The 15,804-nt window shown below is 40.7% G+C and overlaps 1 protein-coding gene across 3 annotated transcripts in view; it reads right to left on the reverse strand.

The window, feature by feature from the left end:
• The window catches only part of UBXN2B (UBX domain protein 2B), a 28,466-nt gene extending 21,224 nt beyond the window's left edge, over nucleotides 1-7,242 (reverse strand). The window contains exons 1-2 of one of the 3 annotated variants that reach the window (XM_030303750.2): nucleotides 7,134-7,240; nucleotides 2,662-2,765 (exon numbers count right to left, since the gene is read on the reverse strand). In XM_030303750.2, coding sequence (XP_030159610.1) covers nucleotides 2,662-2,765; nucleotides 7,134-7,214 — 185 coding nt within the window. In that variant the 5' untranslated portion in view covers nucleotides 7,215-7,240. Of the gene's footprint in view, nucleotides 1-2,661; nucleotides 2,766-7,133 lie in introns of all 3 variants that reach the window. The other 2 variants (XM_030303752.1, XM_030303751.1) reach the window with 2 other exon arrangements.
• Nucleotides 7,243-15,804: the final 8,562 nt, after the last annotated feature.

Below are 15,804 nucleotides of genomic sequence, written 5' to 3' on the forward strand. Positions count from 1 at the left end.
ATCGCCAATAACTTGCTTCATTGTATTCTAAGCAGATTAAACACAGCTTAAGCCTCAGTCAATATCTTTTAGGGCACCTCCTCCTTTTGGGTATGTAAATATTTCCAGAGATCAAATCTGAGGCACAAAGTTCTTCAAAATGGCATTACCAAATTGCAACTATTAATGGCAACACTGTTTCAGACAGGACAAAATAAAAGAGAAAAAAACCATTCATTAAAATATCTTAAAGATTCAGGGGCGCCTGGGTGGCGCAGTCGGTTAAGCGTCCGACTTCAGCCAGGTCACGATCTCGCGGTCCGTGAGTTCGAGCCCCGCGTCAGGCTCAGGGCTGATGGCTCGGAGCCTGGAGCCTGTTTCCGATTCTGTGTCTCCCTCTGTCTCTGCCCCTCCCCCGTTCATGCTCTGTCTCTCTCTGTCCCAAAAATAAATAAACGTTAAAATATCTTAAAGACTCAGGTGCCTGGGCGGCTCAATTGGTTTTGCATCTGACTTCCGCTCAGGTCATGATCTCACAGTTCGAGCCCCACATCAGGCTCGCTGCTGTCCAGCCTGGAGCCTGTTTGGAACCACTGCCTCCCACTCTCAGCCCCTACCCTGCTTGTGCTCTCTCAAAAATAAATAAACATTAAAAAAAAAATCTTGGGGCGCCCGGGTGGCTTAGTCGGTTAAGCATCCGACTTCTGCTCAGGTCATGATCTCCTGGTTTGTGAGTTCGAGCCCGGAGTCGGGCTCTGTGCTGACAGCTCAGAGCCTGAAGCCTGCTTCAGATTCTGTGTCTCCCTCTCTCTCTGCCCCTCCCCTGCTCATGCTCTGTCTCTCAAAAATAAGTGTTAAAAAAATAAAAAAAAAAAATCTTAATGATTATATTTGAATAGCAAGGAAAACATTAATACACTAACCTTATTATAAGTAGTCAACTATTTTGTTATATCATAAACAAATTAAGTTGTTCAAAATACGCTCAAATTGGCGAAACAATGGTCAAACAGTTAATGAATAAAACTGTGGTACATAAATATTTTAAGTATTTTCAAAACCTTGGAGAATGTGTAAGTCAAGAAGTTAAAATATATTCTATATATATTTTACATATATATGTACATACACACATACATGTCAAAAATGAAAGGACAGGATATTCAAACGGTGCCAAGATACCAAGCTGCCGATGTACAAAAGAAGAACTGTATCTTACAACGGAATGATGTGGTGATCTGCCCCTTTGTCAAGTGAACATATCACCAACAGTGAGAAAACCTGAGATTACATATGGCTCCTGATGTGATACAATACAGGGCAGACAGTATCACTTACTAGTATCCTTGATAAATATGTTTAACAAGAATCTAATGGTGCAGAAACAATGACCTTGAATGTCAGTGTAACGAATTTGGGATTATACAGCTGAGCTAAGAGCAAACAACGAACAGATGAGGAGAAGAATGCTCTGGATTCAGATTCAAAACCAGCGCAATCAAGTGGATGGCCATTGGTTAGATCCTAAATCCAAAAAAGGCTTGAAGAGATATTTACGGACTAGACATTACAGGATTTCAGGAAATTACTGCTCATGTTCTCAGCTGTGATACGTTACCAGGTGATTAAGGTGTTTGTGCCTCTTCTTAGTGGATAGTCTATTGAAGTACCTAATGAAACGTTATGATGGCTGCAATTTGCTTCCAAGTAGTTGAGTAACAGAGTGTTTTTACAGATGTAATGCTGTAACATGTTAACAACCGGGGAATATAGGGAAAGCATATACAGCATATATTCATTGTACTAATCTTGTGATTACCTATGGGTTTGAAAATTCATAAAATAAAAAGTTCGGGGACAAATTTTCTTTCTTCTCATTCATGTCCAAAAAAGGTACATCATTTTTATCTCCCCTACAGAAAAAAGGATGTGGAGTAGTGACAAACAAAAAAGAAAGGATAATTTCTAGTGAAGTCTTAAATTTCTGGTAAAATGACAGACCTTCTGTGAATGAGATATAATGGAAAAATTCCAAGTTTCTCCATAGTGATGAAATTCGCAGTATTAAAAAGACATTAATGAAAACATTGCTAGAAACAGGAAAACTCATGGTAATGAAGTGTACCTGGCTCTCATCTCTTAAATCTAGTGGTTCTCCTTCTAGTTCAGGGGTTTAACAATAGCAAATACTGTCTAAGAGATCACTTATTTGATGGGTCATCATCCGTGAAAGCACAGACAGGTTCCTGAAGTTCTAGGTTCTTAAATGGAGGATAGAAGGCATATAGGGACTCCATGAGTGGGTTTTCAGAAACACAAATCCTTAAAAACAATTAATAAAATTGTGCGTAAATGCTATTTTGTGGGGAGATGGGCTATAGCTTTTGTCATATCCTCAGTGTGTCCTATGACTCAAAAAGGACCACAGGGTCCAACAAAAATACTATTCAGTGTGTATTTCTTTATGATGTCTACCAAAGTATCAGGACTTTAAGACAATTTTTCCATAAGTATGTTTTAGCCTTCTATTATTGTTCTAGGAATACGACCTAAATAATATGTATTTTAGAAATTATAGTTTTAGAAAAAATTCCCAAGGCCATTTAAAATAAGAGGATTGGTGAACTAAAAAGACATGCAATGTTTAAAACCAAAACAAGACAAAAACGAAACAAAACTTACCTCTGAGGTGGTGTTCGTGGGCTTTTAAAGACTGCAGCGTTAGGTCTATCAGATTTGGAAGATTTGCATTTCACTTCATCTTCATATAATTCCGCCAAGGCCAACTATAAAACAACAGATTTGTTATGAAGTATAACCCTAGGAATGAACTCTTACAGACAAGTAGAAATGAAGAGTAGAATATTAACTTGTGATTGAGTCATAAATTTTTTTTAAGTTTTATTTATTTTTGAGACAGAGACAGAGAGAGAGAGAGAAAGAGAGAGAGCGCGATCAAGGGAGGGACAGAAAAAGAGAGAGAAAGAGAGAGAAAGAGGGAATCCCAAGCAGGCTTTGCACTGTCAGCGCAGAGCCCCATTTGGGGCTTGATCCCGGGAACCGTGAGATCATGACCTGAGCTGAAATCAAGAGTGGGTCGCTTAACTGAGTGAGCCACCCAGCTGCCCCTGAGTTGTAAAAGTTTTAATGAAAAATAAAGGCTGCTGCTTCAGATGACCTCCTTCCAAAATAAAACCAAAGTATCTCTCACTTGATAAAACTAATCAAAATGCCACACATACTAGAATAAATTAAAGTTACAATAACTGCTTAATTGTTTTCAATTAACTATTCACCTGTTTCAAAAACTGCATTTGATAATATTTTCAAAGTTGGGTGTATAATTTTCCTATAATTAAAAAAAAATACTTGAAGATGTTTTACACTCATATCAGTCTGCTCTGATAAAAATTATTTCATTTAGCTGTTTAAGTTTTCAAAATCCAAGCACATAAAACAATTTCAAAATTATTCTATTTAAAACTTTAACAGACATCTGAATTTCATCAAGTTTACGCAAATGAACTTTTAAAAATATAAGATAATAAATTGTACATATGGTTTATATAACTTTTAGAAAGCAGTATTACTAAATAATGCGTTAGAGATACATGGCTGGGTACCTTCAAAATGGAAAGAAAAATCCAACATAGTTCTTGAAATTGGAATTTTAAAAAGTTATTCATAAAATTTCAGCATTAAGTTATTTTGTTGCCACTTCTGACAACTTGAACAATTCAAAAATTTCCCTTAATGTCCCCCAAATAGGCATGATCATCTCTGGAAAATCTTTTGGGAAAAAAGTAACCAAAAATGATATTTAGAGGGAATGAATGCTGGGATTCATGATGTCCCTGCAGCATCATGTGGTGTAAGTTCATTCGTAAATGTTACAAAGAAATTTAATTTATATTAGTTGACATAGCAAAAGACAACACACCAGAAAAGGAAATGATTACTTAAACGGATCAAAATAAACTAAAGTACTGGTCAGAACCAACAGAACAACAACAAAATATCTGTCAAATAAAGAGATGAGAATGTGTGCATTATGAAGTAATGAAGCATGTGAATCATCAGGACGGAAAGTTCCACGGGCTAAACAATGAGATTATGAAGCTTTTTCAATTGCACAGAGGGAATCAAGCACATAAGCACTGATCATCTTTTCTCTAGAATTTAAAATGTGAAAAGCATGAAACGAAACCTGTAGGAAAACTAACTGAGAATGAGATTAATCAAGCAGACAGCAAAAGATGAAAACTCCTGGAATTCTCAGTCTTAGAGTGACAACTGCCAGAAGGTATGGTTTTTGTTTTTTTTTTTTTTTAATTTTCTTTTTTTTCAACGTTTATTTATTTTTGGGACAGAGAGAGACAGAGCATGAACGGGGGAGGGGCAGAGAGAGAGGGAGACACAGAATCGGAAACAGGCTCCAGTCTCTGAGCCATCAGCCCAGAGCCCGACGCGGGGCTCGAACCCACGGACCGCGAGATCGTGACCAGGCTGAAGTCGGACGCTTAACCGACTGCGCCACCCAGGCGCCCCAGAAGGTATGGTTTTTATACAGAAGAACAACATCACCATTACCGGGGAAGCTTTGAAAATGCACATACTCCAGCCCCACCCTGACCCAGTGAGTGAGAAACTCTTGGGGTGGGGGGAGGAGCCTGCAATCTGTGCTGTATCAAGCCTTCTAGATGATTCGGACACGCACTAAATTGAGAACCAATGATATGGAATACTGATAGCCATCAGAATTAGGATACTTGTGGCAACTGTAACACAGGATCAGACATTCTTACTCGTTTGCCCACTTACAGAACTCCACTATTTCCCCCAACCCGTCCTGACTCTCGTAAGTACTGAAGTCATCTCTAATCACTTCCAACTCCAATCTATAGGGAAACACAGCACTGAGAACAAAAACCTTTTTCTTTTGATACGATTCTGGAGGAAAACTGGGAGAGAAGCATACAATTAAATATGTTAACCAAGTGTTAAACCCATGTGCGTGTGGATTGATTGAGGGGAACCAGAAGAGAGAAAAGTCTCTGAAAATGTTCAGAAACTTACGAACACTGAGGTTTTTAGGGTTAGTATTGTCACTAACAATCCCATCCTAAGCCTTCCCACTGAATGTTTCCCACTTTGGGGGTACAGGAAGGGAGCTAAGATCTGCTCTTGGTTTGTTATACAAAGGAGATTTTTGCGGTTTGTAAGTCAGAGGCTCACAGTGCCGGGAGGCTTTCTGGGGGACAGCCGTCCATGTTTCCTCCTGTGCTAAATGAGGAAATCTCTTCTGATTTAGATGCCAACAAACCCTACACTGCCTGGCAGCTAACATATGCATACTTAGGGGTATCTTTTGCGTGTTCCAATTAGTAATACATTACTCTTTTCCTCTACAATATTGTGACTCTTAGAACGAGCTTTCCAGAAAGAAGTATCTGCTGAAAAGTACACTTAAGAAAGCAGAGCTAGATTAAACAATAACGAGACAATAAAACAATAATTGATATTAAAGAAACTCATTGGGGAGAAGAACATCATTCTTTTAAACCTACTCTATTTCTTCGTACATCATCACTTTGGTTGTTTTCAGGTTTATTTGCAAGTTCTTCAGATGCTTATTAAATTCTAAAGGAAACATTATCAATACTTAATGTATTTAATATCCAAATCACGTTCATAAGATATTAGTTATCCACCTACCAACCTACCAGAAAGTAGATAAGAACAAAAAATCCCTATCCTCTAACTGATGGTGAAGAGGTCGGCATTCTCCAATTAGTGACATTCACCAAAACATCTGTAACCATTAATCATATCAAATCCCCTGCCTTAGGTCTGTAAATCTGACAAGTATCAGGCAATCATTAACCAAACTTTTCTCATTTTTCACATGAAAAGAAGAAATGGATTGAAGTTAGAGACAGGATATTAAGTTACAGGGTTTTCACTTTAATTAGTATTAGAATGGACTAACCAGTTAAAGGTATAGTATTCTTCTCCTTTTAAGAAAAAGGAACCAAATATTTACTTCTTCTTTTCTACTTCTTAATTTACGAGCACTGGGACTATTCCCCAGTTTGTCTTCTAACCTGACACTGAGCTGTCCATTCTCCAAATTCTTCATGTCCTGCTTAACTTGGCATTCAATCATACTCCGCCTTAAAATGCTATGTTCAACATATTCATATATTATTTCTGCAACAAACAGATAGAAATGCCTTTTCCCCTTCTATCCCCTTCAAGAGTGGCCAGTACCAACTGTGGATTTGATGTCCTACTCGTCTCTCCATTCTGTGGGGTTTAGCGGAACGATGCATGGCAGGTGGTTCAATACTTGCTCAAAGAAGCAGAACTGAAGGTGTAACTGCATCAGAACTTCTCTACCAACGCATGCAGATTCCGTGTCATTTACTTCTAATCACACAGCTTATTATGACTGTTTACTTGTTGAATTTGTATCAACGGTCTTATGAGACAGGGGGAAAAAAGCCTAAATGAGGACAATAGGGTTAAGTATCTGAGAAAGCGAGATTTGCCCCATTCTTATTTAGCTAACTAATGTCATCATGAAGTTTTAAGCCGCCGTTTCTTACGTGCAATGTTTCACGCACTACAGTTTCTACAACGAGGATGCACAGCCTTAGGATGAAATACCTTAGCTCCCCTTCTAAAAGGGAAAGGCTCCCTGATTAAAAGCAATCATTTTTATACACAAGTAATCCAGACAGAAAACAGCCTCCGAGACAAGAAAGATCAAGCCGGCACGTATCATTACTTATAAAGTGACCGCTGACTGCCCGCGGCCACCGGAAAGCTTTCTTCTACAAGTCTCCCGAAGGCGGCACCAACCAGTGAGCCACCCCACACACAATGCCATTTTAAATGTACGGTTGCTTCTTAAATTGCAAATCGGGTGGAGGGGAAAGAGGCGCGGGCACCAGAGCGTTGGGCTCGGGCACCTGTTTCCACGAACACCACTGTCCGCTGCACCGCCCTGGGGAGACCTGCATCGCGGGAGTTAGAATTCGGTCCCCAGGCGGGGTCTGGCGAGGGCTCGGCCGCGGCCAGGGGCGGCCTCCGAAACGCACCGCGCCGCGCAGCTCCCGCCGCCGCGCCCCGCCCTCGGCCGCTCGCCGCACCTGCAGATCCCGCGCGCTCGGGGGCCGCGGCCCAGAAGACCTCTCCTGTTCCCCCGGATCGGCGCCACCGCCTTCCGCCATCTTGCACCTGCTCACAGGCGCCTGCGCCGACGCGCGTTCCGCGACTTCCGGGCCGGTTGCCCGGCAACCGCGGGAGGGGCGGTGCCTGCGCGCCCCCACCTCCCCGGAGCGTGGGGCGCGCGTCGCCCTTTTCCGGCGCCGTCCCTCCCGGGCCTTAATCCTCTTTTCCTTAAAGGAAGTAGGCTCGGAGACTTTTTTCCGCAGGGACGTATCTACGTAAGCCGCGCGCTGTCTCCGCCACGCGCCTGGTGGTGGTGTAGGCCGTCCTACAGGGCGGCGTAGACGTGTAGGTTCTGTTAACTCAACAATGGAAACGTCCTCTGGACGCATTGTCTGTTAAAAATCGCAACCTTGCTTTTCTGGTCTTGGTCAAATTAGCCCATCTTCCCCAGCAAACACTGGGTGGTACGCTCGCCCCCAGTGCGTGAATCGGTGTTGAGGATGAAGAACACAGTGAAAGTTCTTTGCACGCAGAGCTGGAGACTGCGAAACCCTCCTCATTCAAATGAGATGGGTTTAAACTCCTCGTGTCTTATTCCAGACACTTTTATGCCCCCGAGGTGCAAAGGTAGAAAATAGTAGGCCCCAGTCATTCCAAAACTCACAATCTAGTGGGGAAAAGAGAGATGTAAACAGATAATAAAATGCGATTTGCAATAGAGCTTTGCATTGAATGGTATGAGTGGGATGTGGGGTGTGAAGGAGAGTATTTTGCTGGTACCTGCCCTGTGCACCCTGCTAGGTGCGCTCGGTGTGTAATCCCGTCTGTCTCTCTGTTCGTTACGTACTGTTACTATCGTGTTGTACCCAAGGAGACCAGACGGTAAACAATGGCTGGATTCACCCTGTTGTAAATGGCAGTCCAGGTACCAAATCCGGTATTGGCGGTTCCAGTATTCTTTTTTTCATACAACATCTGCTCTAGAAATCCCTGGCTCTTGGTTATGTTCCATAGAGCCAAGGACATTTTGGCCGAATCTTAAAGGATAAGTACTTCCAATCGACCACGGACCAAAAGGGATCACAAGGAATGGGATTGGTTTGAGACGCCATGTTCATGTTGATAAAGTACTACATGGTTGAAGCTTAGGGGAAATGACAAAGGATAGAAATGGGTTGGGTGGGGTACAGATCTAGACTGAAGATGTAGGCTTAGCACAGACAGGTTCTGAAAGATCTTGTCTTAGTGAAGAGATTGAACCTTACCTCTCGGCCAGTGATTCTCAAGTGTTGCTGCGCATTAGAGCTCACATCAGAACCCCCTTCCCTCCCCCATTTAACCCCAGAAACTCGAATTTAATTCATATGGGGTGGGACTCAAGCTCATATTTTTTTAAGTTGCTTCCCAAGTGGACTTTGCTTCTGGCCATGACTTTGCAGCTGGCACTAGACTTGCTCTTGTTGCATCCACACGACTCCTGAAACAGAATGCTATGGGTACTAGTGACAGTCACAACAAAGTTTATTGCAATGAGAGGCAAGGCAAACCAATCAATCGGGACTGACACTCTTGACCAGAGTGTCGTCTCAAACAACCGGGGTACCGAGTTTTTAGAGCTGACCACATCGTCTTATTATCACCTGGGAACAGAGCAAAGGCATAGTTCCCAGGTGGAAACAGTTCAAACAGGCCCTTGCCCCAATCCAATTAAGCGCTAATCCATCCCTTGATTGATAGGATAAGGCTGTTATCTCTTAACCTATAGTGTTAAAACAAAGCTGTTATCTCTTAAGGCTACAGGTTAGCCCTACCCTTACACTCTCACTCCCAACAATTAAAAAACTTGACAAAGTACGTGAAATAACTGTTTTCACGTATTGAATAACTGGCAGTACAGGTCTGTGATATCCCAGAGAAGGGAAACAAGCAAGATGAGCTGTGTTTCTCTGGCTTTCTGCCTGGAACTCTCACACAGTGCTGGTAGGAATGGAGAATGGCACAGCCCCTTTGGAAGATCATTTCTTCTAAAGCTGAATATTCAGTTATCATAAGGCTTAGCATTTCCACTCCTAAGATTGACCCAAGAGGAATGAAAACATGTTTACAACAATATTTGTACCCAAATGTCCATGGAAGCTGCATTCATAATAGCTCCGAACTGGAAATAATCCAAATGCCCATCAGCAACTGAATGGGTAACATTTTGATAAGTTCATACAGTGGAATGCTACTCAACAGTAAAAAGGGAGAAAGTATGGACTCACACGCCATGGATGAATCTCAAAGACATCTTGAGTAAAAGAAGCCAGATGCGAAAGAGTAAATATTGTGTGATTTAATGTATATGAAATTCTAGAACAGGCGAAACTAATCTTTACGGGCAGAAAGCTGGTGGTTGCTTAGGGTTGTCCCTTTGGGGAAGATAAGCCCTGGGAAGGTTGTCTGGAAAAGGGCATATGGGAACTTTCTGAGATGATGGAAATGTTTTATATTTTGACTGCTGTGGTAATTACGCAGGTATATACATTTGTTAAAAACACACTGAACTGCATACTTAAAATAGGCATGCCTTATTATACGTAAATTATACATTTATAAACTTGGTTGAAAAAATCTCTGCAGATAATTCTGTTCTGCGACCATGGTTGAGAACCACCGATCTGAGGCAACTGGGAGCCACGAAAGGATTTGTGATTCAAAAGATCACAGAGGCATCAGTGTGTAGGATGAAGCATTGTTAGGAAATTAGAAGTTTCCTCAGTGGCAGTGAGTACAGAAAGAAGCAACAGTTGGTAGAGATATTAGGGTCAGACCCGATGATGCTGGAGTTTACGTGGGAAATACATGGAAGGAAGAATAAAGAATGACATTCCAGGTTTTGGTCAGGTGGTTTGAGAAATGGTGCTACCCGCAAATTGCTGAGTAGAAAGGGAGACACAAACTTCGACAGAAAGAAGCCATTCCGTTAAGGACATTTTGAATTTGAAATTCATGAGAAACGATACAGTGAAAATACATCACGGAACAATCGCAACTGTGCATGTGGACTCTAGGAGACCAGGAGAGAACGTTGGTGTGGAGACAGACAGATTTGGTGTTGACTGCAGACTAGTGAGAGCAGAGTAGGTGAGGCTTCCCGTGGCAATGTGAAACACGAGAAGCTATGAGGACTGACAATACACGGAAACACCAACACTGAAGGACGCAGTGGAGAAAGGAGAGCATTCAAAGTAAACCTAAGGAATAGTCAGGTAGGATGAAGGCGAGAGACTGGAAAAACTAGTGACAGGGTGGTTTCGAGGAAGAGACCAACAGTGTCATCCCCTACGGAAAATCAAGCAAGATTAGGACCAGAAAGTGTCTGCTGGATTAAAGGAAGAGGAGATCGGCGTACCAAAGATCACTACTAATTTCATACAGAGGAAAATCCATATTGTAGTAGTTTGAGAGTGACAGCCAGGACAGTGAGGTCTATGTTTTCAATGTACTTAAAGTCAATGGTGTGTAAGAAGTGGCTTAGGCTGGCTTGCGAGAGCCTGTTAACTTTTCAGGAATTTCGCAAGCAGTTGTAGAACATAACCATTATTAAAAAGTAAATTACATAAACTTACAATGAAGTCATATTAAAAACCAACATAATGAATACTCAAAAATCATTGTTGCCTAATTACCTGAATGCATTTTATTATTATCTATGCCGTTGAGGCTATTTATATCTCTTGTATCCATATGGTGGAGATACTATGTAACGGCTCGCTACTGAACCCCTCTTCCTAACTCTATGCATTCAGCAACAGCATGCGGTGGCTTGAAATTTACCATGATGGGAGTATCACACCTGAGAAATTGGCAAATACCGTAAGGAAGGGTTTGATTTATTGTTTTGTTCGCAGTCCACTCTAGATTTAAAAATGTGGTGGAGAGAGGCACCTGGGTGGCTCAGTTAAGGGTATGACTTTGTTTTTTTAATTTTTTAAATGTTTATTTATTTATTTATTTTTGAGAGAGAGATAGCACAAGCGGGGGAAGGGGCAGCGAGAGGGGGAGACAGAATTCGAAGCAGGCTCCAAGTTCTGAGCTATCAGCGCAGAGCCCAACGTGGGGCTCGAACCCACAAACTGTGAGATCATGACGTGTGCCGAAGTCTGATGCTTAACTGACTAAGCCACGCAGGTGCCCCTGCAATGAAGCTAAGATTTAAAAGTATGCTGTGTCTATAGCTGTTAATAGTATGAAAAGCAAAAAAAAAAAAAAAAAGGAAAAAAGACCTTTTATTCCAGTATTTGTAAATTATTAGCTTATTAGAGGATTCACAAAAGAAGTTGCTCATGTCATGTCATTGAGTTCCTCCATACGTTTGTGTTGTTTCACTCAAATCTTGTTAACTTCAAAAAAATATCAGCTGACATTCACATGTTCACTTGGAACTCCCCTCTCTTTTAGCTTGTGATGAAAACTATAGTATTTCTTTCCATTCTTCTCCAAAGAGATATGATTACAAATACCTCACTGCCCTCCATCTTTTATTTTATATTCTCAAAGTGGTTGGGGGGGGGGGTTCAAGAATCACGACATTTATTCTATGATATAAAATCCAGGAGATTCTGTCTCACACTTGCTTCAACATACAATATGTCTTGTTCCTTGGGGTGCTTAAACTAGAAACGTAATTTTATACCTTGTTATACTTCGTTTTTCCTTCCATTAGATGGTAAGATCCTGGAGGCTACAGGCCATTTCTTTATCTCCAGTGCCTTGATGTAGAGCTTGGAACATAATATCAATCTTTAATAAGTGGATGAGTGAGTTAGTGAATGACGGAGGTAGGGATCCATAACTCAAACCGAGATTTGACTCTCTCCAGAGACAGAGCTGCAACTCTGCAAGAAATAACAAGAAATATCAACAGAGATCATCATATATGGATAGGAAAGACAATAAAATGCAGTCCTATCCATCACGGACTAATAAACTGCATCTCGCTGCGAACTTCCCAACCTAAGTGAAACGCACACTTGTGTAATTTACTTCTGCTGGAATGTAGCAAGATCTGCGGTCATTGTAGTATACGACCCTTTAAAACACGTTAATCTTGACTTTTTTGGTGTTTACAGAATATGGAGAATTTTTAGTTGCTCATTATTTCACGTAAACGACAACAATCTACTGGGTTAGGATTTGTCTTCATTCTACAGAATTAATTAAAGACCAGGGAAATAAGCTGAATTTTTTTTTTTTTTGTATCACCCAGGTATTAGGTAGCAGAACCAAGTTTTAAATTTAGGTCTATTATGGGCCCCCGGGTGACTCAGTCAGTTAAGCATCTGACTCTTGGTTTCAGCTCAAGTCTTGGTCTCAGGGTTCGTGAGATCGAGCCCTATTGTCGGGCTCTGCATTGATAGTGCCAGGCCTGCTTGGGACTCTCTCTTTTCCTTTTTCTCTAGCCCCTTCCTCATGTGTATGCACACACACACTCTCTCTCTCTCAAAGTAAATAAATCGACATCTTTTAAAAATAAATAAATTCAGGTCTATTAGGTCTAAAAACATGCTTTTCCTTTATGCCATCTGTGGGTCTCCCGGGAGCTTTTTTTTTTCAGCTCTTGACATTTGGGGATTGCTCCCTTAATGAAATTTCCTCAGGATACTTCTTGGCACTCTCTGCTTACCTACCTGACCTTTCCTTTTGAGCTTCCCCTAACATTTTGCTTTCCGTCCACCCTCTAAATACTGGTATTCCCTAGAATTCTGTCTTTAGCCTTCTCACTATCTTGCTGTATATGCTTTCGCTATTCAATGTCTCCCAGTCTCGTACTGACTATTCTACACAGAAAATCCTCATTATTTGCCGTGGTTATGTCCTATAATGTTGCCAAGAACATTGAACTAGTGAGTACTGAACCATTGCTCCCAGAGGAAATACAAGGTTAGGGTTCTCCAAGCTTCCGATTATATTTTCATCAACCAATTGATATATAGCCTTGTTTTCTGTTCCTGTTAAAAGACATCTTATTTAATATACATCGTCGATTCATTAACACTGAACTCATAGCCAATAGCACCATAACTCACGCCTGAACGAAGATTATCTAACACATACATTTCCTCCATTTCCTACAAGGTGCATTACACCCTTGTACTTATGAACTTGGATTTCGGAATAGCAGTACCGCATTCCACTTGGGGCCCTTTTCGATGACAAAATCATCAACCAAATGCACAAAAATGTAAAAAAATGTGACACTAAATAGACCTTGCAAAGGATATTTGCATACAGCGAAGATCTGAAACAAGAAGGCAGAGGATTGCCGGCTTTGCCCTCAGCTGGGAACACGCTCCTTGAGTAATTCGAGTATTTTGCTTCTGTGTTCATGTCTGCCAATGACCACGAAAGCCCCATGTATATTGACTTGGGGTCACAAATAAATTTTATCGAGTAGGTGAATTTGCAAATATGGAAATGTGAATAGAGGATTGACTGCATTTAGGATTTCCAAATCTATTTTTGTAATACCTAGCTCTTTCCTCTACTCCAGACCCGCATCTCCAATCGTCTTTTCAACCGTAATTTTCATTTGGATGTCTCAAAAACACGTGTCTTAAACCAAAAACTCTTTTTTTTCTCCTATAAACCTTCTTTATTAGTTTCGCGTTTATTACATCACCATTTAGCAAAAGCTACAAATCAGAGTCATTTTAATTCCTTTTTGCTTTACCCACACCATTTATTGTTTACCAAATCTTTTAAGTTTCCCCCCAAAATATCTCTTGAGCATGTCTTCTCTTTTCTACCCTTACTTCCACTGACATGATACAAATTCTTTTTCTTTTGAAAACTGAGGTATAACTGACAAATTAAATTGTAAGATATTTAAAGTGTGCACTGTAATGATTTATGTATACATTATGAACACATTCCCCTCACTGACTTAATTAACACCCCCATTACCTCACATTTACACACACACACACACACACACACACGGCACGAACATTTAAGTGCTATTTTCTTAGCAAATTTTAATTATAGAGTGTTATCAGTGGTCACTGTGTTATACATTAGATCCTCAGACCTCATTTATCTTGTAGCTGAAAGTTTGTACCTTTTAACTTCCTATTTTCCCTATGGCAGCCAGTTTTCTACTCTCTGTTTCTGTAAGATTGACTTTTGTTTTCAGATTCCAATATAAGTGGTAGAATGTAATATCCAGCTTATTTTACTTATCATAGTGCCCCCAAGGTCCATCCGTGTTGTTGCAAATGGCAGGATTTCCTTCTTTCTTAAGAGTGAAGAACTCCAAGACAAGGCAGTGGAATTCATCCAATCAGGGGAGTAAAAATTAAAAAGAATGAAAAGGAGTGAAGCTAGCTTGAGGGAATTATGGGACACCATTCAGCTCACCAATATATGCATTGTGTAGGCTCCCAAAGGACCATTATTTCTTCGAATAAGCATATTTGGTTGGCCAAAGAAAATCATATGGCCATCCCCAACTCAAGGAATTGGGGAAGTACAATCCTATGGTGTGCTTTGAAGAAGTGGAAATCTCAGAGAATAGCACTGACTATTTCAGTGTGATTCATAAATTACGAACAGGGGAGTATTAAAGAGTTTTCCTGCACTGGTTCTGAAGCACTGGTCCTAAGAGTGAATAGTCTCTTTCATCTAATGCTAAAATTGTGACAAAGATACTATACGGCCGTTGGTTCATAACCCTCCCAGGAACTTCCCAGGTGAAATGTGAAACTGGCCCCCATATGCAGAGGGCAGGGAGAGACCAGAAAAAGAGACAGGCCACTCCAGGTTGGTATGGTAGGTGGTGGTTTCACTAAGCAAATGCAACTTACATATGGCGCTTGTACTGGGCAACAGAATGAATGGATCCCAGCACCCACCATCCAAATCTTGAAAGTTTATAAAGAGGCCTTAACTGGTTTCAGTCATATATACCATGCAGGTGTTGCCAACACCACATCACTGTCTCAAGGCCATGACCTGGGAGCAGCCTCTGGAAGTAGGAGAGGCAAGTCTATTCAGTTTCCCAGCACAGGGAAGAGGTGAGGAACTTCCAAGTGCCCAGTATAGCTCTTGGGTCAATTGGTGATCATGTCTTTTTTTTTTTTTATTCCAGTGTAATTAACATAGAGTGTTTTATCCATTTCAGGTGTACAATATAGTGATTCAAAAATTGTATAAATATAATATATATTGCACACATATATAATATATATTATATATATATATAATATATATATTCAGTGCTCATCAAGATAAGTGTACTCTTAATCCCCTTCACCTATTTTACCCATCCTCCTATCCACCTCCCCCTCTGGCAACAATCTGTTTGTTCTACGTAGTTAAGAGTCTGTTTTTTGGTTTCTCTCTTTTTTTGCCCCTTTGCTCATTTGTTTTGTTTCTTGAATTTTACATGTGAGTGAAATTATATGGTATTTGTCTTTCTCTGACTGACTTATTTCATTTAGCTTTATACCCTCTAGCTCCATCCATGTCGTTGCAAATGGCAAGATTTCATTCTTTAATGGCTGAATAATATTCTGTTATATATGTGTATACACACACATATTTATATCTTCAGTATCCATTCATCTATCAATTGATACTTAGGTTGCTTCCATATCTTGGCTATTG

Source organism: Lynx canadensis, chromosome F2 (assembly GCF_007474595.2).
Source record: "Lynx canadensis isolate LIC74 chromosome F2, mLynCan4.pri.v2, whole genome shotgun sequence".
Taxonomy (NCBI): Eukaryota; Metazoa; Chordata; class Mammalia; order Carnivora; family Felidae; genus Lynx; species Lynx canadensis.